General features: G+C 38.6%; 3 protein-coding genes across 3 annotated transcripts; 1 reads left to right on the forward strand and 2 right to left on the reverse strand.

Annotated features, from left to right (window-relative positions):
• Window positions 1-4330: 4330 nt before the first annotated feature.
• Window positions 4331-10624, reverse strand: naa60 (N-alpha-acetyltransferase 60, NatF catalytic subunit). The gene is made up of 7 exons (XM_069149851.1): window positions 10413-10624; window positions 9586-9701; window positions 9250-9379; window positions 8119-8215; window positions 7145-7379; window positions 6745-6910; window positions 4331-6633 (listed from the first exon to the last, which is right to left on the reverse strand). Exons 2-6 carry the CDS (start codon window positions 9693-9695, stop codon window positions 6754-6756), a joined length of 729 nt encoding a protein of 242 aa, XP_069005952.1. The 5' UTR covers window positions 9696-9701; window positions 10413-10624; the 3' UTR covers window positions 4331-6633; window positions 6745-6753.
• A 3250-nt stretch (window positions 10625-13874) lies between these two features.
• dnase1 (deoxyribonuclease I) lies at window positions 13875-19140 on the forward strand. Its single transcript, XM_069148554.1, has 9 exons — window positions 13875-13947; window positions 15456-15594; window positions 16108-16196; window positions 16370-16450; window positions 17816-17931; window positions 18146-18258; window positions 18398-18552; window positions 18628-18721; window positions 19017-19140. The coding sequence occupies exons 2-9, from the start codon at window positions 15457-15459 to the stop codon at window positions 19080-19082; spliced, it is 852 nt and encodes a 283-aa protein (XP_069004655.1). The 5' UTR covers window positions 13875-13947; window position 15456; the 3' UTR covers window positions 19083-19140.
• Window positions 19141-20287: 1147 nt separating this feature from the next.
• Window positions 20288-26686, reverse strand: eci1 (enoyl-CoA delta isomerase 1). Its single transcript, XM_069149852.1, has 7 exons — window positions 26579-26686; window positions 25605-25730; window positions 24146-24273; window positions 23659-23805; window positions 22936-23057; window positions 22191-22369; window positions 20288-20886 (listed from the first exon to the last, which is right to left on the reverse strand). Exons 1-7 carry the CDS (start codon window positions 26619-26621, stop codon window positions 20720-20722), a joined length of 912 nt encoding a protein of 303 aa, XP_069005953.1. The 5' UTR covers window positions 26622-26686; the 3' UTR covers window positions 20288-20719.
• Window positions 26687-26934: the final 248 nt, after the last annotated feature.

Consider the following 26934-nt stretch of genomic DNA (forward strand, 5'->3'; position numbering starts at 1 on the left):
CTACCCTCTCGCTCTCTTTTTCTGAATGGGCGTGACCGATCTGTAGGTACGTCATCTGTTACCGTAATGGACTCTACAATGCGACGTCAAAAACACGCAATGTACCGTAAGTACAAGCCACAACCCGCAAAGCGTCCATTTCTCTTTTAGGGCATTTTTTTTCTTTGCTGTTAAGTCGTTACCCAAATGTTGACATTTTTGAGCCATTCAAATTGATCTCAAAATAGGGCAGTGAAGTACAATGCCTTCATACATTGTTAAAATATGTAAAAAAAAAAAAAAAAAAAAAGTGCAACAGAAGTGCAACTATGACTAACTCAAAAAGCCAGATTTATTGAGTCAAATAAAATGGCAGACTTAAATAAAAGGAGGTCTTATCTTCAATTAAATAAAACAGCAGACATCTTGAATTAAATAAAAGGGGGCACTTATCATAAATTAAACAATAAAGCAGAATTTAGAATGAAAGGTTCAGTATATAGGAGGATATGATGGCAGAAATAAAGTACAATACTCATAATTATGTCTTAATTACTAGATAATTACCGAAAACTAAGAATTGTTGTCGTTTTATTGCTTTACAATGAACCTTTAATCTCCTTGGGGAGCGGGATCTCTTTCACAGAAACCTATATGTTGAACCACCGTGTTTCCATAGTGGCCCAGAGGGTACAAATCAGGCTCTCCAGAAGCCCTTTTCCTGTTTTATGTGTGTAAATTGTCCTGAACACATGCAAGGGAAGGATAAGGAGAGGGGTCTGCTTCTAAATCCTTCATAATGATCCTTTAAACAAAAAGGCAGATTTCTTTAGAATAAAATTTTACAAAGCAGACTTACCTTGAATTAAATTCAAAACAGACTGAGCTTGAATTACAGGTAGGCTATATATGTTTTATAAACAAGTTAAACTGGTGATGCTCATCAAGTTTCAAGAACATAAATTTAACTGGAGCGGAGATTACCAGTCATGGGATATGTACCGAACAGCTTGCAGATGGACCCAGCACTCAAACTGTTGGAACTGTTTCACAGTTCTAAGAACTGTAGGAGCGAGAACATTTTTTTTCTCGTAAATACTACTACTCCATTTCTGAGAACTTTAGCTCTTCCTTCAAGGTAGGTACCTTCCCCCTCATAAGAGGAACGATGGTGACATAACTGTCCAGTGATTGGTCCAGGTGAAAGTGTACATTGATTGGTTGAACATATGAGCCAATGAAGCACAGACAACTGTCACTTTAAAAACCTTGTGTAAACAGTAAACCATGCAAACAAAAGCGATGAACAAAACAACAATGAAACAAACACACAGACAAATGGACTGACAATGAAGTCCAAGCTTGATTGACAGAGGTCATAAAACGTGATTTTGAAACATCAAAAATATATAAAAGCTTTCTCGACCCATCTTCTCTCAACTTGCTGCGCTCAGCGTCCTGCACACAGCGAAGCACTGTTGATAGAAAATAAAATAAAAACTGAAGCGTGGCCATAAGAAAAAAAGATAACCAAAGTGGGTCTGACCAAAAAACAAGCAAGCGGTACACTGACTGGACACTATCATCTGTCACAGAGGGGTGTATAGTGGTGTAATTGGGGCAATCGGCAGCGGCACAGGGAGCTGCAGATCACAGGCGGAACTGTCTGGCGATAATTTGTGGCTCTGTGTATACTTAACCTTAAAGACATATAAAGAAAATACTTATCAATATTGTAATGTTATGCAGCTCAAATGACCACAGAGTGGTTTGAGTCCTCTAACGTTTGCTGAATGCTAAATCTAGCACCCAGTCAAAATCAGTCAGTCAGAAATCTAATCACGAGTTTAAAAAAATTATCAATTGAGGTAATACAGCTTACATAATAAATGAGGGGGTTAAAAACAGAGTAAATGATGGTAAAATAAGTTTGAAAACAGAGTAAGGTACTACAGGTGAAGAATAGAAAGATGTTTGTAATGCACATTTTTAAAAAGCAAAAATCCAACATGTCCTCTTTTAATCAGTCTCTTTCACCATCACAGACTACTGATACCTTTTGTACAATCCATGAAGGAAAAACAAAGAGACCAGAGGCAGGAACAGAACATATACTACATATAACCTGGCGTTACCTCAGGAGTGACACAGTGGGAGCTTGTCTCACAAATTTCACAAGCGATGACGCTGAGATATGACCACCTACCGTTTGAAATTCAGATGACAAGAAACACAACCCATGAGAAATTACGGTAAAGAGAAGAGACTTATTCATAATGGCAGCAGTGCTAAAGGAGAATAATATTAGGTTGAAAACTTGCATTTCAAAGATCAGCATTTATCAGTTGTAAAACTGGTCTGGCCACTCAGCATTTAAACGTGCTGCAAGGGTAAATTAAGAGACAGGCAAATAGATGAAGGTATCTCTCCTTAAACAGCTAGTATACTTTATATAAAAGCAAAATTGATTAATGGACACTTTCTACCATGTTAATATAAGCAAAACATGGGAAGAACATGATATAAATTTTACATCATTTGTTTACATCAACCACTCATAAAAGATCTATTGATACTTTTATTTTGAGTACTCAAGTCCGTCTGTCCTTTTCTCTTGAATGCGGTATCTTAAGAGCGCAAAAACATTCACTGAAGAATTTTGGCAATTGTTAGTTCCCCATTGTGAAGTCAATATTTCAGGAACACGTTGAGGGAATCTCTTCAAAGGATGAAGTGATAAGATTTTGATGGTCCAATGGTCAAATGTCACTCCCGCCTCACCTTGACTCGTGCTCATGAACATGATAACTCAGCAATGGCTGGAGGCAATTTCTTTAAATTCGGCAAAAATTTTCACTTGGCCTCAATGATGAAGGGACTAGATCTTGGTGGTCAAAGGTCAAGATTAAACCCAATTAATCATATGCTGATTATGACTACATTAAATGTCTAATGGCTTAAAATGATGACACATTTTCTATCCAAAAGATCGATTTCACTGTGACTCGTTACCGACACTTAGCTTCATCAGCCTCATTCAGCTGGCTACCTGGGAAGCCTGCAGACAATTTCGGTTGAGCAACCACAGATCACAGAGGCTCATCAAAATCAGTACAGTTGAGTGCCGATTACAGAAAATGTCAGTCTGAGCTTTTCATAGATAACATCAGCTCACATTAAAGAAAAAATGTGCAAAGTTATCCCCAATGTTTCACCTCAGTCTGTTAGCACACTAATGTACTGGTTAGTTTAAAGACTTCTCCCAAAGTATGATCAGACATTGTAATGTTAAAGAGACTTTAATTGTATTTGTTTTAATCTTTTTATTATTATTATTTTAGAGGTAAATTGCCTTTGCTCTTCAAGATATCCAATATTTAAAAATGCAGAGGACAGGCCTTCCTCTTTTAATGTTGTTTCCCCCCCCCCTCCTCTATGTATTGAGTATGTATTGAACAACAGGATCATAGGTTTGAGGAGAAATGTGTCCTTCAGAAATATCCTTCACCCTCAGCCCATTTCTTGCTCCTAGAGCTAAACAGCTAATCAGCTAAACAACAAAAACAAGCAATGCAAAGAAACAGGCACCCGCTGATTTACTATAACATAAAAACTTGCATCGTTTTAGAAACTTATTATTGAAACCACATCGTGTAGAAAACCCTTCATGGCGCTAGGACCGAGCAAAGCCATTTTATATGCACTTGATATTGAAAATGAATAAGGTTTGGTGAGAAAATCTATCCATTTCCTTCCTTCTCCTACAAGAGCTTAATCTATTGAAGAGCTTTGTTTTGGCAGGATAATGATGTTCCTTTTGCACCTTAATGGCACCAAATGTCTAAAGTGGAGAGGATACAGTATAACTGAGTTTTACACAGTAAGATCAGTTTTCTCAAAAATATTTGGATAGTATTTTCTGTGACTCTCGAGGATCATTCCAAAGTATAGGAAGATAAACCCTGTTGTCAGGGCCATCTCTTAGATTTTGGAAAGTACATTGTTTTAAAAGAAAGACCAGAGACTGAGTGTATAAAAGATACTCATGGGTCGTGCAAGTACACATTGTTAGAAAAATGCTTTGTGGGAAGTGTTGTTTTTTTCTCTTCTAATTCAATGTATTGAAATCAACCTTTGATTTTGACAATTTTTTAGAAATCAGTCTCCTTTGACCCCAAAAAAATGTAAATAAGTGCAACAGTGACAAACTGTTGAAAACATGGCATATTGGGAATGAAAACAAGGCTCAAGTTTATGACAAAGTAATGAGATAATCACAATGAAAATGTTGAAACCATGTAAAATAGTCCTACAACAGGGGAAGTTAGACTGACTCAGTCTGTACAATCTCTCAAGTGAAACAACTTTATTGCATATACAATGTCAAAATATTTGTTTTGAGTTGACTTTCTGGGGCTGATAAAATGAGAAATTTTCCACTTTTAACAATGAATGCACATTTTTGTTTCACCCTTACCTTCAGTTCTATGTCATGTAGAAAATCTAAGATCTGCTCACTGATTGACACTCTGGATCAAATTGGTAAATCATTCTGAAGTGCAACAAAATGCAAATAAAATCGGGGAACTACAATGTTGCTCTCTGACAAAGTTCCCATTTACATCATTTGTCGTCCACTGAGAGATCTCACCAACGTTTGGCACTTACTAGGTGCTAATTTCGAAGCCTGTGTGCATATAAAAACATTCGCACAGACACACACACCTGCATGGATGCAGGCACACAGGGTGGAGCATGTTTGTGTTTGGAAACATTACTTCCTTTTTCTTCTACAGGGCCGATTTAAAGATCTAATCTGGGCCGTATTTTAAAATCTGGATTAACAAGCGGACATTTCTCTACATTAGCAGCAATATTACAGCCATGGAGCAGACACTCAGGGCTGTAGTCAGTTACCATTTAAAACGTTTTGAAATAATGACCCGAACAGCTGTCCCTTACTCTTGTATGAATTATGCAGGGAGAAACATTTGGAAACAATGCAGAGGCCATTTTGATTGGAATTATGACCACATTTCTTCAAACAGTACTGTATAACATGCGAGTTGGTTGTGAACATTGCGTTGCAGTAAGTACTGACTGAGTGCCGTTTTATAACATGTTTCTTGATCGATGTAACTACTACAGTTACTTGTACAATTATTGCACACAGCAAATTGAGAATTTATTTATTTCCAAAAGGAAAATTCACATTTCTATTGAATAATGTACCCTTCTACATTGTGTCTCAAAGCTTCCTGTGTATAAAAAAAACTTTATTCTTAACTACTAACCTGTTAACTCAGAGCTAGATTCATAGGTCAATTACATTTAACTTGTGAATCTATTTTCCAAACTGGAATTGAATCTGGATTCAGTTTATACTCCAATGGGGACAAGGATGGATTATCTTCCAACTAGGCCTACTAACAGCATAGAATAAACATACATATTTAGAGAAATTTATATATTAGCTTAGTATATATAATATACAAACAGTATACATAGTCTCTGACAGTACAGTAGTGAAAAGAATGAAGGGGCGGAAGAAAGATAGGCAGGGTCGAACCTTTAGTCTCTGTACGATTTTCCAGTGTATGTGTTACACCCCTTTCACACCAAAACAACAACCTGTGTTTTTCATTTGTGTGACCATACGAGTCAACATATGTGACCCCGGTCCTCCGCTGCCTGGCCTGAACGGCGCTCCGACACTGCTCGGCTTTGGAATGACTGGGGAAACACAATTACAGTAATGGGATTCTGCGATACCTATATCCTTATTTATATATATCTATATCTATATCTATATCTATAGATAGATATATATATATATAGATATAGATATAGATATATAACACAATCCTGTGGTTTTACCAGAGGTGTGTACTACGAAGCAGGTTTAATATACCCAGAATATGTTTCAGTTATCTGGCTAAACTAAACCTAACAAACGTGATCACACTGAGCAGTCACACAAAAGTGGTTTTCTAGAGTCATCTATGATCGCGTTTAAATAAAAAGGGGGAGTGGTTTGCAGCATCTGACCGTCAGCAGAGCCGCATATTTCATACAAAAAACACCAAACTATGATATTAGACACATATGTAGAAGTTAAACACGTAATCCAGGTAAAAGGTTAAAAACAGACACAGCTGCCAAATGCAGGAAGGACAGCAGGCACAAAATAAATAAATCACTGGCTATGTGAATGTGTAAATTAAAAGGCTTTTAATATCGCAGCCCCATTATTAGAGCACAAGTAAATCTGACAAGCTGCAGATAAGTTGCCATGGCAATGTATCCCGGTTAGAAGTGAAACACCTTCGCAGTCCTGAAAACCCAAAGATACACCTGAAGTTACCTAGCCAACAAATCCGGCTTCGTAGTACAGGCCTCAGATCAGATAATCTACCAGTAACACAGTGATGCACTTTTAATGATGTTGCAATGCAAAAACCCTGCAAACCCGAACTTCATGTGAACAGTGCCAAATGTGTATTTAATCCAGGGTGAACGGTCAAACACAGGTTGAACCTGAGTCCTGTTTCTAACACAGGGTGCAGAAAGCTGTACAAGGTTGAGAGTGTGTGTGTGCGTGTACATCTTGGTGTGTACAGGGGAAGACTGATGACAATAGGAACAGCTGCCCTCCTGAAAAAGAATGTGAGACAGGGAAAAAGAGGAAAATCAGACATCTAGTGATGGACAAAGGTAGAGAGAAAGCAAAAAGGTACCGCTCCTGTCACCACAACTCCCACCCACCATGTTCTGTCACATTGTTCTGCTGTACTGTATGCCGGTCTTGGAGGCGATGTTGGACCAGGGGAGGAGGGAGCGCAGCAGGGACTGGGCCTGTCTGTACAGCCTCTGAGGGATGGAGCAGGGGCTCAGGCTGGCCAGGGTCGAACCGATGTGCTGGATATAGTCAGTGGGACAGGAAGTTAAGGAAAATGTGAAAATACTACATTTGGTTTATATGGCAGACATGTCTGTGTGACTGCCTGAAAATAAAAAGGATCTGCAGCAAAGAAGACTATCACGTCTCCTCTGATCAAGATGCCGTAAAACTGCAAACACTGGAGCAAGTTGAGTTCTCATGTAGAAGTAGCCCCTAAAGAACACTGAATAAGTGGCGTGTTTTCCTGCTTCCGCAAAAGGATATAATATTGTCCAGGGTGGATGACCTCCATTTATGTAGAGCACATATGTGAAGCCATCTTTGAGGACACCTCGTATGGAGTAGTAGTAGGGCAGGTAGTGGTGCTGCCTGAAGTCCCTGTTCTCATAGAAGTGGATGGCAGTGTTGTTGGTAGTGAGGACGTGTAGGTAGATTGCCTTACAATGGTCCTGGGCTGTCGTTGAGATGTGCTCCTTCAAACTGTCCAGCAGCAGAGAGCCTGAATGGTTGTAAGGAAGGAATGGGAGAGAGAGAGAGAGAGAGAGAGAGAGAGAGAGAGAGAGAGAGAGAGAGAGAGAGAGCTCCATGAGTGCAAGCAAGACTGGGTCGTGTAAAACATTTTCTTATCTGTGCGTCAACAACAGGAGAAAGATGAGGGAGACAGTCGACAACCAGGAGATAAGGTTATAGAGATGTTAAACCCTCCCATGTGATTAAGTATTCATGCGTTTGGCAGCAAAATAGCAAGACTTCATGCAGTTGTAGCGTTTTCCGAAACTTCTACATCACTGCACCAAAATACAAAAGAGAGTGGATGAAGACCTGATAACATTAGCTTGTATTGGACCATTTGAAATTTCAATCTGTTTGAATCAATTTAGCTTTTATCATTTTTTCACAACTTGCTGTTTTTAGCCTATATTTGTTTACATTATGGCAAACTTCAAAGAAAGCTGAATTACCTTATATAAGTTGTGGTTTTACACTAAAGAAATTTATGAAAATCAACAATTTCTATGGAAGTTCTGCAGTTATAGTATAGTATAGAATCATTTGGCTACAATTTCTAAGCAGATTTATTGGATATTTAGTTGCAGTTTACTCCAGTCAGGCCACCGCCTCATCCGTGTGTTACAAACAGCCGGGCTGCAGCTCCAACTGCTAACTCGTTCGTGTGTGTGTGTGTGTGTGTGTGTGTGTGTGTGTGTGTGTAAGCCAGTGGGAAAGGGGAGCAGTACCTATGCCGTGTTTCCTGAACTCTTTGACCACTCCCAGACTGAGGATGTAGGCTACCTGTGTGTCCACAGGAAAACTGGAAGCCAGGATATCTCCATCCTAACACACACAGAAACAGGCAGAGTCAGAGAGAAAGTTGTGGAATAAGATGCACCAGTCTCTATGAGCATAAATAAGATTATTTTACCAACCACAATGAATTCTAAAATAAAACCTCAATTTGATTCAGTTTTGATTTCTCTTTAAAGGATCTGTCAGCTTTGTAACGTGACTTTTTTTTTTTTTTTTTTTAAACATGCTCTGAATTTCCTCTCGGACCTGCCCATTTCACTCTTCATCGTTGCCGAGGCCAAGCACCCACAGGGAAAGCAGATTCCGAAAATGCAAATCCCCTGCCTAAGAGAAATTACTAAGCAACCAGCTTGAAAACAAACTGTAGCCCAAAGTTCAAGGAGCAGAAGTCCCGTGTAATAAGTAGCTGACACCATCTCCAAGGAGTACAACATCAACGAATTCATATCGGTCTTGTGTTTTGTGTGCGAGTGTGTACAGTGCATCCGGAAAGTATTCACAGCGCTTCACTTTTTCCACATTTTGTTATGTTACAGCCTTATTCCAAAATGGATTAAATTCATTTTTTTCCCTCAATATTCTACACACAATAACCCATAATGACAATGTGAAATAATTTTTTTTTGAAATTTTTGCAAATCTATTAAAAATCAAAAACGGAAAAAAACACATGTACATAAGTATTCACAGCCTTTGCCATTACACTCAAAATTGAGCTCAGGTGCATCCTGTTTCCACTGATCATCCTTGAGATGTTTCTACAACTTGATTGGAGTCCACCTGTGGTAAATTCAGTTGATTGGACATGATTTGGAAAGACACACACCGTCTATATAAGGTCCCACAGTTGACAGTGCATGTCAGAGCACAAACCAAGCCATGATGTCCAAAGAATTGTCTTTTTTCACTTTGTCATTATGGGATATTGCGTGTAGAATTTTGAGGAAAAAATGAATTTAATCCATTTTGGAATAAAGCTGTAACATAACAAAATGTGGAAAAAGTGAAGCGCTGTGAATACTTTCCGGATGCATTGTATATTACGGAACTAAACATCACACCTCTTTGTGTACTTTGGTCCGGCCTTTGATCTCGGCCACAATCATTCCCACGATGCCTCCTCTGAAGGTGGCAGCGAGGGAAAAGAACTTCTTGTTGGAGGTGATGTCTTGATACCATGAGTCTGGGTACCTGGGGTTCAAAGTCAGACAGGACAGAATTCATTAGTCAGAATTTTACTCAAACCCTGAAATGTTTGCAAGGTGTGTGTCTGCAAGGTGCAAAGCTCAGTGCACTGAGGTGGCACATATACACTAAAAAGTTAAGTATTAATGATAGTTTCTGCACTAATCCTATGTAAAAAATGTCTGCAAAAATAACACTGAATGACATCTTACTCGATTGGGAACCAATCACCACAGAGCAACTTGACATTCTCTATGTCATCGTGGCAAAGGAAGCGGAGCTGGACTTCACTGAGAGCTGTGGGAGGCACCACGTCACTCATTCACCCCTGCAGGGACCAAGAGAGAAAGGTTTAGTGAATCTGCTAAAGGAGGCATAATATCAGTCACTCCAAACTATGAGAACCATAACAGGCACACGCCAACAATGTCCATTAGTTTATATAAATACTCAAAAAACTACCCGTGGCACCCAATATTGTGTGGAATGAAGGAGGGTGTAAGTCACTGTGTGTGCATCCAGTTCACTAAAACTCTAGCATGTATGACTCTACCAATGTGCATTTTTCAGAAAAAAAATCAGAACATAATCTTAATCTTAACATAATTTAAAAAGCAAAATACATTATGAGCAAATAACAGAATGCTAAATAATTAAAACATAAAATGAAACGCAATCATGAACAATCTACTAAATAGTCAAAAGAAAATGAATCAGGCTTCAATCTCTTTCTGATGAGTACATTACATGTTCCTACAATTACAACATGTCTCATGGACTTATTCATCTCCTGTTGCAGATGTTGAAAATACAATGCACCCTGCTAGGACTTCTATCAACACCACCGCTGTCTTTTAGCAGTGCAACCTCATTTTTAGCGTACTATTAAATTAAAACAATTTGACAGTAGCAAAACAACGGACATACATGTAGTAGCCTGTTAAAGCGCGCTCTTACAACTTAAAACACCTGCCTGATAATTGCATATGGGCTAAACTTAGCTGACGCTAGCTAACGCTCTGTTGTTAAGCTAACGTACCTTGTTTCTACACCCTGACCGGAGGAAAGTCGAACAGAATTAAATTCCCCGGGTATCAATCGATACTGTCACTACGCCGGACATAGCATGATAGACCACCGGTTTATTCCCGACTCTCAACGCTGTTTCATTCCTGTGCCAAGGCTCCACAGAATGCTAAGCTAGCTACAGCTCTCCCTGCTTTGGTAGCAGCTGGATGTTTTCTTCCTGTTTGTGGCTGCTACGACAGTGACGTCACACTAAAGGCGGGTTTTTTTTTTCTTCTTACAGGAGGTCGGTGTGCATCGAACATGTTGGTGCTATACCGCCACCTACTGGCCTGAAGACTACAGCAATGATTCCCTATTACTAATTACTTGCTTATACCTTAAGGGTTAGGTTAGGTTAGGTTAGGTTAGGTTAGGTTAGGTTAGGTTAGGTTAGGTTAGGTTAGGTAGTTACTTTACTAATCTCCAAGGGGACATTTTTTTCGCTACAGCAGCATACAGGAAGCAATAAGATAATAATAGAATAATAGAAAAGCAATAAAATAGCAGTAAAATAGCAGTAAAAAAATATAAAATATAAAATGCACAGTATATACAGTACAGTATATACATCTATATATATTATATACTTAATATTATATTAAAGGGGGTAATTTAGCAGTTTCCGAAATTGCAAGTTTGCAAAATTAACGAAAATAATGTGTAAAAAAAACCCAAGTCTTTAGATTTCAATCAAAAAGAGAAATGACTGCATTGAGTCAGCTGTAATGAAAACTAGGTTGGAAAAAAGCAGACAAGTCTAAATGGATAGCTAAACGTAATAAACTGTTATCTGAAAGAAATAGAGGAAATACTTTGCTAAAAATAATGGATAAATGCTTGAAATAGCTACAAGTAATCAATAATTAACTAACAGGAACATGTTGCAACATATTAATGGTAGATTTATCAAATTGATTCTGATGCCAAAAGTAATAGATAAATGATTTTCAAAAGCTATGGGTAGTTACTTAAAACTAAGTGGAAATCGCTAAGATGATGCATACATTATGAAAATATCTAATAATGGGGTGGAAAGGAAATGGAAAAAGAGTTAAAATAGTTTAGCTAAATGTAAGTGATGGCTAAATTGTCCATTGTCTACCGATAAAGGGTGAATTAGAAGTATAGTACAGCTAATTGCATTTCTGTGAAGAAGAGAATAAATAGTTCTATGAACAGCTTTGAGACAGTTTAATAATATAGCTTGTCTGCTCTCCTGATAACTGAATCTGCCTTACAGACAAATTGCTGCATTGTATGTTGGGATAATTGCTACATGTGTTGTCTATTATTAAAATTTGTCTAGCTCCATTGACACAAAAAAATAAGAGTAATCAATTTCAGTGAGATCCTATTCAATGAAATTCATTCAGAAAGCACAAGCGAATGTGTTAAGACTTCATGACAGCAAATGTTGGTGACTTGTATTGAAAGATTTTTTTCATTTTAGAATTAAAACACATGTAAACGTGGTTCAAAAGAGCAGAAGGTTTGGATCACATGACCGTAAACCAACCCTCTTCATCATTAGGCCATCTGTTGCCTTCCCATCGCTACTTCAAACACTACAAACAGCCTCTGTTGATAATCTGTACTGAAGTTCAAGAGATCAACCAGCTGAGTTGGTCAATACTGATTGCATTCTAAACTTTTAGCATTTATTATTTGCAATGGTTTAAAGATTTAGTAAATTTTTGTCCATGACTGCTGAAATAAATTGTGTTTAAAATTACAAGTTGACTGCATACTACATGTACATATTTTTCCGTGCATATTTTAGTAAAATATGTACATGATATTGCATTTTTGACAACTTTGAAAATGTATAAGGTTCATTTGTGAAAGTGTGTTTTTGGAAAATGGACACAATTCCTCTTTTTATCCTCTTTTACGCATCACAAAAATATTTCAAAGCTACTGCATTTTTTAAATATTTTTATTTATACAGATTGGATGGGAAGCATCTATGAACTGCCACCAACAAGTCTCTCTACAGATGTTCTGTGATCTGAGTCTGGGCTTTGGCTTGTTCTGAAACCACTCCAGTGTTGTGTCAGCTGCTTCCTTCAGCTGCTGAAAGGGGAACCAGGCCTCAGTCTTGGGTTGCTGCACTTTGGAGCAGATTTTCTTCAAGGACCTCTCTTTATTTGATTGCATATTCTTCCCTCAGTTCTGACCAGTCTCCCTGTCTCCGACTGTGAACCATGCCAGAACAAATGTCTGTTTTTCATTTTTAATAAACTTGCAAGAAAACTCTGAAAACATGTTTTCGTTTTCTCATTATGGGTTGAAAAACGATGATTTAATCCATGTAAACCAACCAACTTGCAACAAGCCAATTTCTATAACTGTTCAAATGGTCTTAATATAATTGTGAGATATTGGACATGTTTGAATTGGATACATATTTTGCATATCACACTGATTCAAATTAATATTTTCTCATCAATAAATTCATAATTCAATTCATAATCTTTTCAAGGCCCAAATGCATCGATTCAGAGAAAAAGCAAGAGAGTATCGAACTTCAGCTGGTGCTGACAAGAAACAGGTCGGTAATCTAGTTTTAAGCATTTATAACTAAAATGTCATTTTCATAATCTATAGACTTAAAATCTAAGATCTGTTTATTAGTTTTAAGGTTGGATAATTTTTGTGGTTGCTAGATTTATATATGGCACTTTAAGAAAACAAGTATTTTCTTTTCACCACATTAGCAGATTTCTTTGCTTAAAAATGAGAAAACATTTCATTAGTTAACTGTATATATTGTTGGTTTTAGTGTTTGTTCCTTATTTTAGTAGCTAGTATGAAATGTATTGTGTTATTACTTCAAGGTTTGTATGTCTTTGTTTGAAGATGTTAATTCTAAGGTGAGCTATATCAAAAGAAAAATATTCTAAATTGTTATATTTTTATTATTTCATGATGGAGTAGCTTGTAAATGGCATCACGTTTTAAGAATTACTGTTTTTTATATAGATTTGTAGAACGTTCTGTGTAGTCTTGATTCCAGATACAAACTTCTGGGTGCCTTGTATGGTCAAGGCACTGGCCATATCACTACAAGGTCCATGATTTTACTGATTGTTGTTGGGGAAATTTTGCAATGCAAATGTACTAACAGAAGAGACACAGTATTCCTGATGAGTCAAATTATTCCAGAAAATAAATCGAATCAGTGCCAAAGTGCTACACTTCCACTCATACTGAGAAAGATCTGTGAGTATAATAATATAAAAACTCAAAGTACCCATTATAGCTAAGCTATCCCAACAGTAAAGACCTGAACACCTGAATACACTGCACACCATTCACAACACACATCCTCCCTTCACTCCTCCCCGGCCTGATGGAGTCACATGCACTTGCAGGTAAATAAAAACCTGAAAGGAAACACTATCAGTGGTTCTGTTCAGTGGTTGCAGTTGAGCCTCTGAGGATTTGAAGCAAGCCTCTGTCTTCTATTTGCAAAAAGCCTTTTCCTTCCCCATATACAGAAGCAGGTAGATATGCACCTTTGACTCTTCTTTACCACAAAAACAACTAAGCTAAGCAGAACAAAGCTTATTTGTTTTTTATAGATGAATTGTTCAGTATAATACTATTAGCCCATTTGTTGTTTAAAATTACAGTTTTTGCAGGCTACATACACTACACTCAGTAACTGTTATCCACTGTAACTAAAACATTTTTACTTTACATTCCATGTTCCTTTAAAGGGAAAAATGTTATTTTATTTTACAGTAACACAGGTTGTGGTCTTACAAATTAGTAACACACCACAACTGTGTATGCAAGCTACCACACGACAAGTGTTGCTCTCAATTGACAACCTTGGTCCAAGAATTGCTCCCGCACTGACTCCAATAGGACTATGTAACAGGATCATATCTTATCCTACTGGAGTTAAGCCTCTACTAAAAGCTACACATTAAATAGCAAGTTCTTGACAGATCATGTTATCATGTGTATAGTTGAACAGGTGTTCTGTCCGTGCTCACTCCCACAGTGAGGCTAAGGTCAGTAGAGGGTCAGGGTCCCGATAACGATCCCACAACTGCACTTTTGAGTGCATTCAGTCCCTGCAATCATTTGGCATAAAGTCAGTTGACCCACTGATCCTGACCACAATCAACAGGATATCAATTAGCCATGTTTATTTGGATCTCCATTAGCTTGTCGTAGTAGACTGAGGCTTCACATTAAAACTTTAACTTTAACTACCTAACCTAAAAAAAATAAAAATATAAATAAATAAAAAAAACTTCCCCTCGGGGATTAATAAAGTAACTACCTAACCTAACCTAACCTAACCTAAAAATGTCAGAATAAAGCATAGGAAAGCAAGTTCCAAACCAAACCAAAGAAAGTACTAGATAAAGCAAAGCAACTAATCCTAATCCAACATGGCATTAGTAAATGGTTTAAAATAATGATAGTGAACAATCAGCAGCTTTATTTTGGGCTAATTCAATTCAATTTAAATTTATGTCAATAAGGGAAGATCATTAGGAATGAATGACAATTTGCTGGAGCAGTTTCAGTGATACATTTTGGTGATTAAAGACACCTCAGGATCCTAACAATTCAGCAATTCCCACATGAATGACAGTTGGAAGGAAAAACTCCCTTTTTAATAGGAAGAATCCTGCTAAATCCTAACAAAAGTTGTCTTAGGTCACTTAAATAGGATCCTTACAATACAACATTAGAACATTATAGAGAGGAACCCAACAAGTCAACAACTCCCACATTAGTGACAGTTGGAAGGAAAAACTACCTATTAACAGGAAGAAATAGAGAGAACCAGGCTCAGTGGTGGGTGGTCGGGGTGAGGGGAGAGGGGAGAGCGGAGAGCGGAGAAAGAACAGCATAGAAAGACAATATACAATAAACATTGAGGAGGTTGGTGTGTCCAGTAATGGTGTTTGTAAATACCCATATAATGAATCTTTCGATTTTAATTGAATTTGAATGTTTACAGAAGTCCTTTTGAACCTCTTTGACCCAGGATGCGTTTGCTGTGCACTCTGAGTCTCTTTTTGGTCCTACTGCATCTGTCCACCTCTCTGCTGCTGGGGGCTTTCAACATCAAGTCATTTGGGGACAAGAAAGTGTCCAACACCACACTGATGAACATCATCAGCACGGTATGGAGCTGCCCTGTTTAAAAAAAAAAAAAAAAAAAAAATCTTTCTTAGTTTTATAAAAAAAATTGGGCAAATCTTGAGTTTGTTAATTTTTTAAGTTAAGAAGTAACGGCAGACATGCAAGCAAACAGACATAAAAAAGGAACCTGTCTTTGGAAGTTAAAGCATTGTTGATTGTGCTTCTAGATCATGATGGATTTTGAGGTCCTCTTCTAGACACACTGCACGACATTTGCATCCAAAATTATTGGATATTTAGTTTAATCTATTCACCCCTATATCGGTGCAATCTTTTTGTTAACCCATGAGTAAATTATTTCTACTGTCATGCTTAAGGCTCGAGGCTGAGGGGTACTTGATCAGCAAACTGACCGTAATGTGTACAACTAGTTGTTTGCTCCTTTACTACATAGACCAATGAGGAACATCTGATTATTATGATACAAATAAACATACAAAGGGACTTAATGCCACAGGAACAACAACCACAGGGTATTCTGTTGTGTTTTGCAGATCATCCACCGCTATGACATCATTCTGATCCAAGAGGTCAGAGACGCTGATCTGTCAGCAACCAAAAAACTCATGGAGCATGTGAACAAGTTAGACTGACCACACCTTACAAATACGTATACAAAGTGACATTATGAAAGTCCAAAACACAGGGACTTATTGTACAAGTTTGTAGAAACGAGGCAAACTCAACAACTCACATGATACATGATAAACAAAATAATGCTTTTTAATCTAAATCTGTATGTGTGTGTTTCCCTAGAGGTTCTCCACAGTTCAGGTACGTCGTCAGTGAGCCTCTGGGTCGCAGGACTTATAAGGAGAGATATCTCTTCCTCTACAGGTATATTGAGGGGCAAAAACAAAACCATTACAATGGTAAAGTTAAAACAGTACACATCTTTACCCTTTACAAAACAGAAATATCTCTGCTCTGCAGGCAGGTAACAGATGTAGTATTATGACTATAAATATGAAAGTTGATCATACTTTATTACCATGCAGTAACTATTTGGTAAATGCATTTTTAGAGCCCGAGCACCGATGGTGCGAAAGCCCTATTATTATTCAAGCGATTATTATTCTCGTTCCTTATTTTTCTCCGCAAAGAACTGCATTTTTGGCGGTTTTATCATATTCAAAAACTCATGAAAGTTGGTACACACATGTCTCCCGGCGAAAATTTTCGTATTCTAGTGGAGTCGCGAGTGGGCGTGACCAAATGGTTCGCTCGGGCCCCCAAAAAAGATATGCCTAAATGCACGAAATTCACACCGAGATGTACAAAAAATTTCCAACGCACCATTACGTCAACTCAACAGGAAGTCCGCCATTTGGAATTTAGTCGCCATTTTTGGTGATTCGCAAATGTTGTACTTTAACGAACTCCTCCTAGGGATTCTGTATACTCTTGACATGTTTGGGATTAAAAGTTGAGAAAAGATTTCATTTTCGTCGATGAGTGTGACCGTGGCGTGGCGGCCATTTTGAGCGTCTCACCATGAAACTACAAATGGCTGTAAATCTTATTTACATGGACCGACCATCTCCAAACATTGCATGTATGATAACAGTTCGGCCCTGAAGACACCTGTGTGGTTATATTCGCTCATAGTCATAGCGCCCCCTGGTGGCAACTGGAAATGACACTTTTCATGTTTTCACATACTACGTGGAGCTGGTTGATCACATGAACATAAAGTTGGGTCAGAATAGCCTAAACATGTGGTTGATGATATATTGATAATTTTGTTCAACTTTGTCAAAGTGGGGATGCGGCAAAGTCTGACATTTTGCCGCGACACAGGAAGTTGATGTTTAAGGTCAAAGGATGCTCCAAACCTCACGAAACTTTGGACATGCGTCAGGTACCAACTTTCATGAGTTTTTGAAGATGTTAAAGCCTCTAAAAATGCAGTTGTTTATGGAGAATAATAATAACGCGGAATTAAAACTGCAAGCAGTGATATGCGGACCCTCGTTGGGTGCGCAGAATAAGAAATGAGATCGAGAAAAAAATGTAAACTACAAGCGGGAATATGCGGACCCTCGCGTGCTGCATGTCGGAGGCACCGCTGGATCCCCCGCTTGATCCCCGACGTGCAGCGTGAGTCCCGCATATCACTGCTTGCAGAGGACAAGAAAAAGCCTCTGAACCTGTTTTTGCACAGCAAAACAGATGGAATTAAGTAGTTTCTCTTCACCCAAGGGATCAGAAGGTGTCCGTGGCTAAAAACTACACCTATGATGACGGCTGTGAGCCCTGTGGGACAGACACCTTCAGCAGAGAGCCATATGTTGTGATGTTCTCCTCCAAATATACTGGTAGGCTTTTGGACACAGAGGAAATATTTGCTGTTGTTTCACTGTCACATGCTTAGTGATGTAGAGTTTCACATTCAAAGCAATACACCTCTGTAGAATGAGGTCAAGAGCTGTGTTGGTAACCAATGCCCCTCCACAACTTAAGTTTAAAACCTCATTAGGATTTCTATCGGTTTGTCAAAAATGTGTCTTTTCTCCCCCTCTTCTTTTCTAGCTGTGAAGAACTTTACTCTGATCCCTCAGCACACCTCTCCAGCCCATGCTGTGAAGGAACTGAATGCTCTCTATGATGTGGTGACTGATGTCCGCACGCGCTGGAACACCAACGTGAATACTTGCTTCAACGTCGACAAGCAAACACCTTCACACAAAATCAGTTATTTAGTGGAACTGCATTAAAAAGCATGCATTAGGTAAAATATGAATTAAGGTAAAGAGCGGTTGAAGCATCACTCTCTCCCTGCAGGACATTGTGCTGCTGGGCGACTTCAACGCAGACTGCAGTTATGTAAGGGGCTCCGACTGGCAGCAGATCCGTCTCTTCACCGACAAGAGTTTCCACTGGCTGATCCCTGATGAGGCCGACACCACAGTGTCCCACACCAACTGCCTTTACGACAGGTACAAAGACACATGTTGAAGCAGCTCACTCGCACAAATGCACGCAGACTCTCAATCCCACTCATCCTCCTGCAGAATTGTGGTCACTACCGACATGATGAAGGGAGTGGTACATGGCAGCGCTGAGGTTTATGACTACATGATGGACCTGAATCTCAGCCACAGTCTGGTAAAAAAACTATTTAACTTTAATTCTCCTCCATTCACTTCAATTGCAAGCTACCAAAAACGCTGAGAGTGATTTATTCGCAGTCTGGATGGATTGTTTTGTCGTCTGGGAAATGTTCATCATAAAAGATTTGTAGCTGCTGCGGTAAAACAAGCAAAACCACCTGTAGGGAAGCTGCTGCAAAGGTTTTTGGAGGTCATTGAGTTTTAGAACACATAACAAAGCGTATTGTACAAGATAAACGCTCTTTTTTTTCTGTTTAACTGTAGAAACATATCTTCTCTATCTCTCTCAGGCACTGGCTGTCAGTGACCATTTCCCGGTGGAGGTTAGGCTGACTGGTCAGACTCCTGCTGCTTGAATCAGGACTCCCACAAGCTTTCCACAGGCTCTTCAATCAGCTCAATGATTATTCAGTGGGGAACCTCTCTAATCATATATGCATTAATTACAATATCATATATATAAATAAACAAACCTGCTAAATGATGTTATTGTAAAGTTGTTTCTTGGAACAGGAATATTAAAAAAAGAGAGTCAGGCCTCTTATTGAAGGAGAGTTGAGGTCATAAAGCAAAAGGCGTCTTCTGAACATTTACGAAGAGACTACTTTTGATCTGTAAATCCCTCTGTTGAAGCACCAGTGTTGAAAAAAAAAAGTGTGTTTGGGGTAATATTTCTGAGAGGGCACAGTGCTGCGGTCACATTGTGTGCAGCACGAACTGAAGTTCAGTGATGGGATGCTCTTGGAATATAATGACACCTGTAGTCATAGTAGACCTTGATCTGACATTTTTTTTTAATTGAGGATGTTCAAAAAGCCCTGAAATAAAGTATCACAAATGTAAGTGACAGTGAAGGAGAGCTATGTGAATATGAGTGTTTGATCACACCATTTAATTAACTGACCATACGAATCCACCCGTTTCAGAAATGTCACACTGAAGAACAGACAGAAAATACTAAAGTAGACAAATCTGTTAAAGAGATGAAAAATGGCAATTCACCAAAGGTTACTATTAGCTATTGTGAGGGCAGGCACATGTGATGAAGACCTGTGTGGGACAGCAGTTAACTTTTTGCTAAGCCCCTCTTCCAAACACCAATTGGCTAATCACAGTTAGGCAACCATTACTAGACATGGGGAAGTGCACGGAGCTGTAGGAAGAGTCACTCTGCATTTAGAGAGCTTCGGTGATGTCACTGTAAAATAATTTCCACAACCAAAAACACGGATAAAAGTGGAAGGAATTGACGAAACTGCATTAGTCTGGTTGCTGATATTAGCTTGTGCAGCTAATTAGCTTAGCAGTGACCCACTTTACACTGCTTAAAAAGGCTTTTATTTAGCCAACGATATTCTTTAGTTACAGGTTACATTAGAAAAATACCTGGAACATCCACCTCGGAAGATTCTGAGAGGATGTTACTTTATCTGCTCTGTCCTGCTCTTTATTTTATCAAAATCTTTTCCTTTGCAAAAGTGAAACATTGTCTGAAAATATGAACATGAAAGGATAAAATATAAAGCAGCCATAGCTGCCTTACAGTGTTAGCTGACATCTGTTATCCATAGCTGTTAAACCCCACAGCCCTTTTATTTATTCATTCACCCTTCCAAAGTCCCAACATTTTTTTGAGTTACAAAACATTCAGAAGGACAGTAATCAAGAGAAAGTTATAAATCCGCAACGTGTTATGTTACAACAGCAGGTTGGCAGGTAAGCTTAGCGTACAGTAACTTTCAAATCCCTCAAATGACAAAAACTTTGAAAATAGCAAACATATGATTTTGGACAGAAACCTACTACTCGGGGTCAGTCCAGGGTGTTAAGGTACAGTGATTCATTCTTATTTGAACATTGTTATTAATATCTGTCTTTGAAGATTTAGTACAACTGTACTTTGAGACACTGAAGGCAGATGCATTTTCAACTAGTGTCACAAAGTCCCTCTGACGTGTGTGTGCATATATGTGTTAATGTTTCCCTCCCTCCTCTATGCCTTTCTCTTTTTAAGCATCTCCAGATACATGGCCAGCGACTTCTGGATGGAGTCTTTGGTGATGAAGCCGACAAAGTTTTTGATGTCAGCATCTCTGTTGGACGTCAGCTTGTCGATGGTCGGCTTCCTCATCATGGACTTAGTGATCTGCCTGGCGTGGTCTGAAAAAAAATGAACAGATGAACAGTTAACTCAGAAGGCTCCAATGGTTTTTCCCAAAGCTTTCTTTAAATTCCATCATCTTCAACGGTCTTTTTTTTTCTTTACAACGTACACTCTTTACCTTTAACCACAACAATCACAACAGTGATGTCACAGTGTCCCCTTCAGAATCAGTGAAGCAAAGTGACAACTTCTATCACTGGAGGTCAGCAAAAACTAAGTTTATCCATCAGTGACTCTGTATAACACACCACCACCATATACTGCATATACCATCATTACTGGGTAAAAAGTATTGCACAAGCAGGAGTATAAAAGGCTACAATTTTGCCAAGTAGTTAACAAAGATGCCATTCCTATTTTCCAAAAAACAAATATACCCAGAAAGGATGCATTTAGCTTTGGGGGAATAATAATGCATCTTTTGTGCAACTAAAAATCACAAAACTGGTGTAGCTTTTAAATCAATTATCACAAGTGTATTTACCTAAAAGAAGGAATTTAATTTAATTCTCTCTTTATATGTCTATATGTTAATTCATCCTTTTTTGGTGCAGTATCTGTGGGCATTAAAAATATATAAATTTAACTTCAAATATTCAGTTTATCTCCCCTTTTAACTTGGAGGGACCATTTTGACATACATTTAAGTTTTGAAACTTGAACTTCTGATATCATAACAGTATGTAAATGATAGAAAGAAAATCACAAAAAGCATCCAGTCTGTCATCTTTAAAACAGTGCCAGCACGATGTACTGCAGGCAGCAGGACACAAGATGTCGACAGTGGGTCTCCTAGCAATGCTCATTTTTAAATGTGACCTTAATAAGAAATACCTACCTAGCGGTTTTAAACTAAAAAGTAAAATTCACTTAAAATATATATATATATTTTTTTATTGAGCCCAATTACAGCAACAGTGTATAGTTTATATTCCTTTCACAAACATTAAAAAAAGGGAGGAAGAATTTAAATTTTGGTTGGACTATATGTATAGTGGCAATTCAGTTCATAATGGTAATATGGCTTGCAGCTTTGTTTTTTTTAGTTTCCACCTCATGCGCCTAGATTCTCTCCGCGTACAACTTTATACTTCCAGCCTCCTTGTGTAAACCCAGAAAGATTGTTTGCTTCAAGATAAACTCGGTCTTTGGCTTAGATCTGACAAATATTTAGACACAATGTCTGAGTTGAGATGAAGGTAAATCACCGCAGGTGGAAGAGAAACAAGTATGGCTGGATGAGGCGGTTCAGTGATACGTTTGTGATGACTTTAGGGTTTTAGATGATGGTGTAATGTACCTGGAATAGCCAACCACTTGGTCATAGTCTTTGTAGCTGCGGCGAGGACCTGGTCTTCAGGGACTATCTGGTCCACCAGTCCAATCTTCAGGGCGTCTGCAGGGCTGTAGAGCAGCCCCAACTCCAGGGATATCTCTGTGTTCCGGTGGCCAACAGTGTTCATCATAGTGTCCTTAAACCTGCGGATGGCAGCGATAACAGTTTACAAAAGTGACCCATGGCAGGAGCCAAAACACCACAGTGGTTTAATTTACTCTATACACTATCACTCATCATCCTAATTAGCATAACCACTGATGCTACGACAGCTGTCATACTCATAATTCTGAGCTTCTGTTCTTCCTTTTGCAGATGTCCCCGACCATGGAGCTGCATGTCTCTGCTCTGCGATTGTCAGCCCCACTAACAGTTCATGTTTTGTATCTCTATGCTGTCCTTTTCTCTCTCTGCTCTCCCCTCACCCCAACCGGTCGAGGCAGATGGCCGCCCACCTCTGAGCCTGGTTCTGTCGGAGGTTTCTTCCTGTTAAGAGGGAGTTTTTCCTTCCCTCTGTTGGAGGTTTTTCTCCCTTAAAGAGGAGGAGCTTATGTGGGAATTGTTGAATTTTTGGGATTCTCTGTATAATGCTGTTCAATGTAATAAGTTCTGCTGAAAGGACTTTAATGTTTTAAATGCCATGAAATTCCCAGTGTTGAGATTTGACGCCATAGATCTAAAATTGAATTGAAATGGAATAATTCCTTACCAAAATGGTGCTACAATGCCGAGCAGCGTCTCATTAAGGCCGATGCTGTAACGAGGGTTATCTGCCATTATCCTGTAGTCACAGGTCATAGACATCAGACAGCCGCCTGCAGGACTGGAACCCTGTGGGGGGAGGGGAGAAGGAGGCTTATTGCTGTATGGGTCTTTGCACTGCACCACACTTGTATCTCTGGGTAATGTTGGGACAGAGTGGAGGTGGAGATGGAGGTGGAGGTGGAGGAGGAGGAGGAGTTGCTTTATACAGTGGTTGAAATAGTAGTCAGATCCTTTACTTAAGTAAAAGTACTAATACAACAATGTAAAAATACTCTGAAAAAAACCTGAATTTAAAAAAACTACATAGGAATTAGTCGCAAAAATGTAGTTAAAGTATGACAGTAGAAGTGCTGGTTTGGTCCCTTTGACAGATATATAATTAGAAATGACATCCCTAGATTATTAATAGTGAAACATCAGTGTGTAAGTAGCATGTTAATGTTGTAGCAAGTTTGAATTACTTTATACTAAGTTATATATAAATAGGGACACCAGATGAATCTAAGGGGTTGTGAGATGATTACTGGGAGAGGAAAAAAAAAGAAGTTCTGATACACAAAATCTGTTTTCAGTTTGTAGACTTTTTCCTCTAATCTTAGATTTTTGGTGAGATACTGGACCATTTGAACATTTATTGAAATGAAACGATGTGACTAGTCAAACGTACATTGATTGCTGCTATAGTGACCATGTTGGAGTTGTAGAGTTTCAGCCACATCTCCTGTACAGCTTTCCAGAACTCCCCGCAGCGCTCTGGACTCTTCCCGTACATCTCCATGATGTCCAGCCCGGCTGAGAACACCTTGGGCTGGCCCTGGATTGAAGTGACAGGACACGGCATACATAAAAAAAACAGTCACACACTCTGTCAGTCAGCCACATTGATTAAATAATATTCTAAAACTTGACTGCAGAGGAATTATAAATGTACTTATCATGTGAGGTATCAATACATTAGTTATGTTGTAATATAAGACATCTTAACAAAATGTTCTATCTATCTATCTATCTATCTATCTATCTATCTATCTATCTATCTATCTATCTATCTATCTATCTATCTATCTATCTATCTATCTATCTATCTATCTATCTATCTATCTATCTATCTATCTATCTATCTATCTATAAACAACAATGAGGTGATTGTGTACCGAAGTGATGATGAGGCCTCTGCAGCTCTTATCCATCTCCAGCTTCTCCACACTGATGCACAACTCTGTGAGGAAATCTAAACTGAGGCTGTTGACTGGAGGACTCTGCAAGCACATCACCGCCACACCTACAGAGAGACACACACAGGCTGGTCTTAAAACTGTCTAAAACAGATCTACCTCCCCACCCCCAATTTTTTTTTTTTTTTTTTTTTTTTAAATAAATAACAATAACAATGTGAAAGTGTAAAAACATTTTCCTATGGTAATTTTAACTCCAAAGCATAACTACATCAGCTCCATTTCAACACATACGATCATGCAGAACACACAGCCATCTCCCGTACTGGTTATCTGATCCCTGGTCAGTTCAGTCAATTCTTGAATCACAGTATTGATTTGTTTTTCTGCCTATGGATTGTATCTAGTTAGCAAATCAGTGACTATTGTAACGATGAAACTGGATACCGGATTCAAAGATGGTGCCCACTCATTTGAATTGATTGCTTCCTGTTGTTGTTTTGTGTCTTGCTCTTAATCACTAATGAATGAATGAATGAATGAATAAATATATAAACCGTCTATGGGTTTATCATTTACAACAAATTACACAAAACAACTTACTTCAGAGTTTTAAAACCAAACAGCTCCTTCAGCAAACAATTCAACATCAACATAAATGCAGTTCGACCAGTTTGGACATTTCTAGATCCAACCAAGCAGCGATCTAACAGTTGTGAATTCAGACGGCTCACGTGTTTGATTTTGTAGGCTTTTCTATTTCCATCCATTCAATTATTTCGTACAATATTATCCTCAATGTAGCTTAACACAAAAACAAGTGAATCTCTTCCATAATATTAACAATCATTATGTAGTGGTCTGCTGGGGCTGTGCAGGCACAGAGAGGGACAGGAGACGACTGAACAAGCTGGTCCAAAGGGCCGACTCTGTCCTGGGCAGTCCTCTGGACTCCATAGAGGAGGTGGGTGAGAGGAGGATGTTGGCCAAGCTGACATCGATCATGGACAACACCTCTCACCCCCTCCATGAGACTGTAGGAGCTTTAAGCAGCTCCTTCAGTGGCAGACTGCTGCACCCTCAGTGCAGGAAAGAGCGCTACCACGAGTCGTTTGTTCCGACGGCTGTCAAGACTGTTCAACACCAGCCTAAAATAATGTAGCACTGTACGTCATAGCACCTGACATTTTTTTTTCATCCCAAGTTGTATTTATTTATTTTTGTACATAGTTTGTTTGTGTACATTTTTTCATTGGTCTTACTTGCGTATTTGTCATTTTTTCTTATTGTGTGCACCTTTTTCCTAACTGTGTTTAAAATTATGCAAATTATGAGTCTAAATACTACAAACCCCCAATAAACCTCCGCTGCCACAGAGAAGAAGTCAGTAAGAGGCATGTTGAACCTCATTGGGTCTCAAGCATCCCTGAATCTTTACCTGTGCTTTGGTCAAAATCCACTTTGATCTTAGGTGAGGTGGAGTTGTTCCTCCTCTGAGACACGATGACGGGAGACACACACACTTTGCCATGACTGCTGCAGGGGGACAGCTGGGAGTGAAGAGCTGCACGAAATCACAGAGACACATAAATGTCCATGTCTTTGAAATGTGTTCAAAACGTGCAACAGATCTACGGGAAAATAATTCAACATTCAGCAAATCACAACCGCAATAAACCACACTCGCGTGCGTCACTCTAAATATTAAAATATCATATGTCGAGGCTGTCACAGATATGGATTAGTGCAGCATGATGTCATAATGTCCATTAGTGATGTATCCAGTAGCTTTGACTATGTGAGTTAACATGGAGGTTGGTTTAAATAGTGTATATAGGGAGATTGTTATGTAAAGGTGTTTTATACACAGTTTAATGGTTTAAGTATGACTGTTTATTAGTATAAAGTCACCTTTACCGTCTCATAATCAGGAATTATTGTATTCATGTAAATTCTCGTATATAAAGGTATATTAAGTGTTGTTCTTACGTGGGAATTTCTTGTCAAAACAGAAAACGTTGACACCAAAATATCAATAAAGGAAGTAGGCGGATGGATATTTCTTTTTTGCATTAAATACACGAGAGATGCGTTCAGTGTCTTTTATATCTAAATAGCTGTACGCTTACGTATTCTGCGGTGACAATGTGTGATAACTGTAAGCCACAAGCTCTCATAATTGACAATAAAGGCTTGTGTAGGTATGAAGTTACAAATATAGACTGTATAGAAAAAGTTACACAGTGGTCACAAGCAGCAGCGTCCTTCGACCTTTGCTCTACTTTCTGCAGCGTCCAACTGGCGCAGCTAACAGCCGGTGTCCAGTCGTTGTTATAAAGACATAAAGACAAGAATGGCGATGCATACAATTAAACTTCCCCTCCATGATGTTTACTATGTCTACACTCCTACCTGATAAGCTGAACTTGCTTCTCAAAGCAGCTCTTAAAGCCATTGTACGTTTCTTGATAGAGCTGCTGGTATTTAGTTTTCTTCTTTTGTGGTTGTGGAAGCTCTTCTTCGTTCATTATTTTATAGCGGGTGCATTCAATATTAAGTTGTATTACCGCCACCTACTGTATCTGTGTTGGATTGCGGACCAAACTTAATTTACCCCTCAGCGAAAAAAATCTAATCAAATCAAATGTTTGCGTCTACAAAATAGCCTGTCTTATATTAAGGATAAAAATAAAGACAAAAAAATGTAATTGACCATGCATCAAAAAGATTCTGCCAGTAATAGAGACAATACTAAGGCCGAATTACCG

This window comes from Embiotoca jacksoni, unplaced genomic scaffold (genome assembly GCF_022577435.1).
Source record: "Embiotoca jacksoni isolate LCO1_2020_lvr unplaced genomic scaffold, fEmbJac1.0.p SCAF_15, whole genome shotgun sequence".
Lineage (NCBI taxonomy): Eukaryota > Metazoa > Chordata > Actinopteri > Embiotocidae > Embiotoca > Embiotoca jacksoni.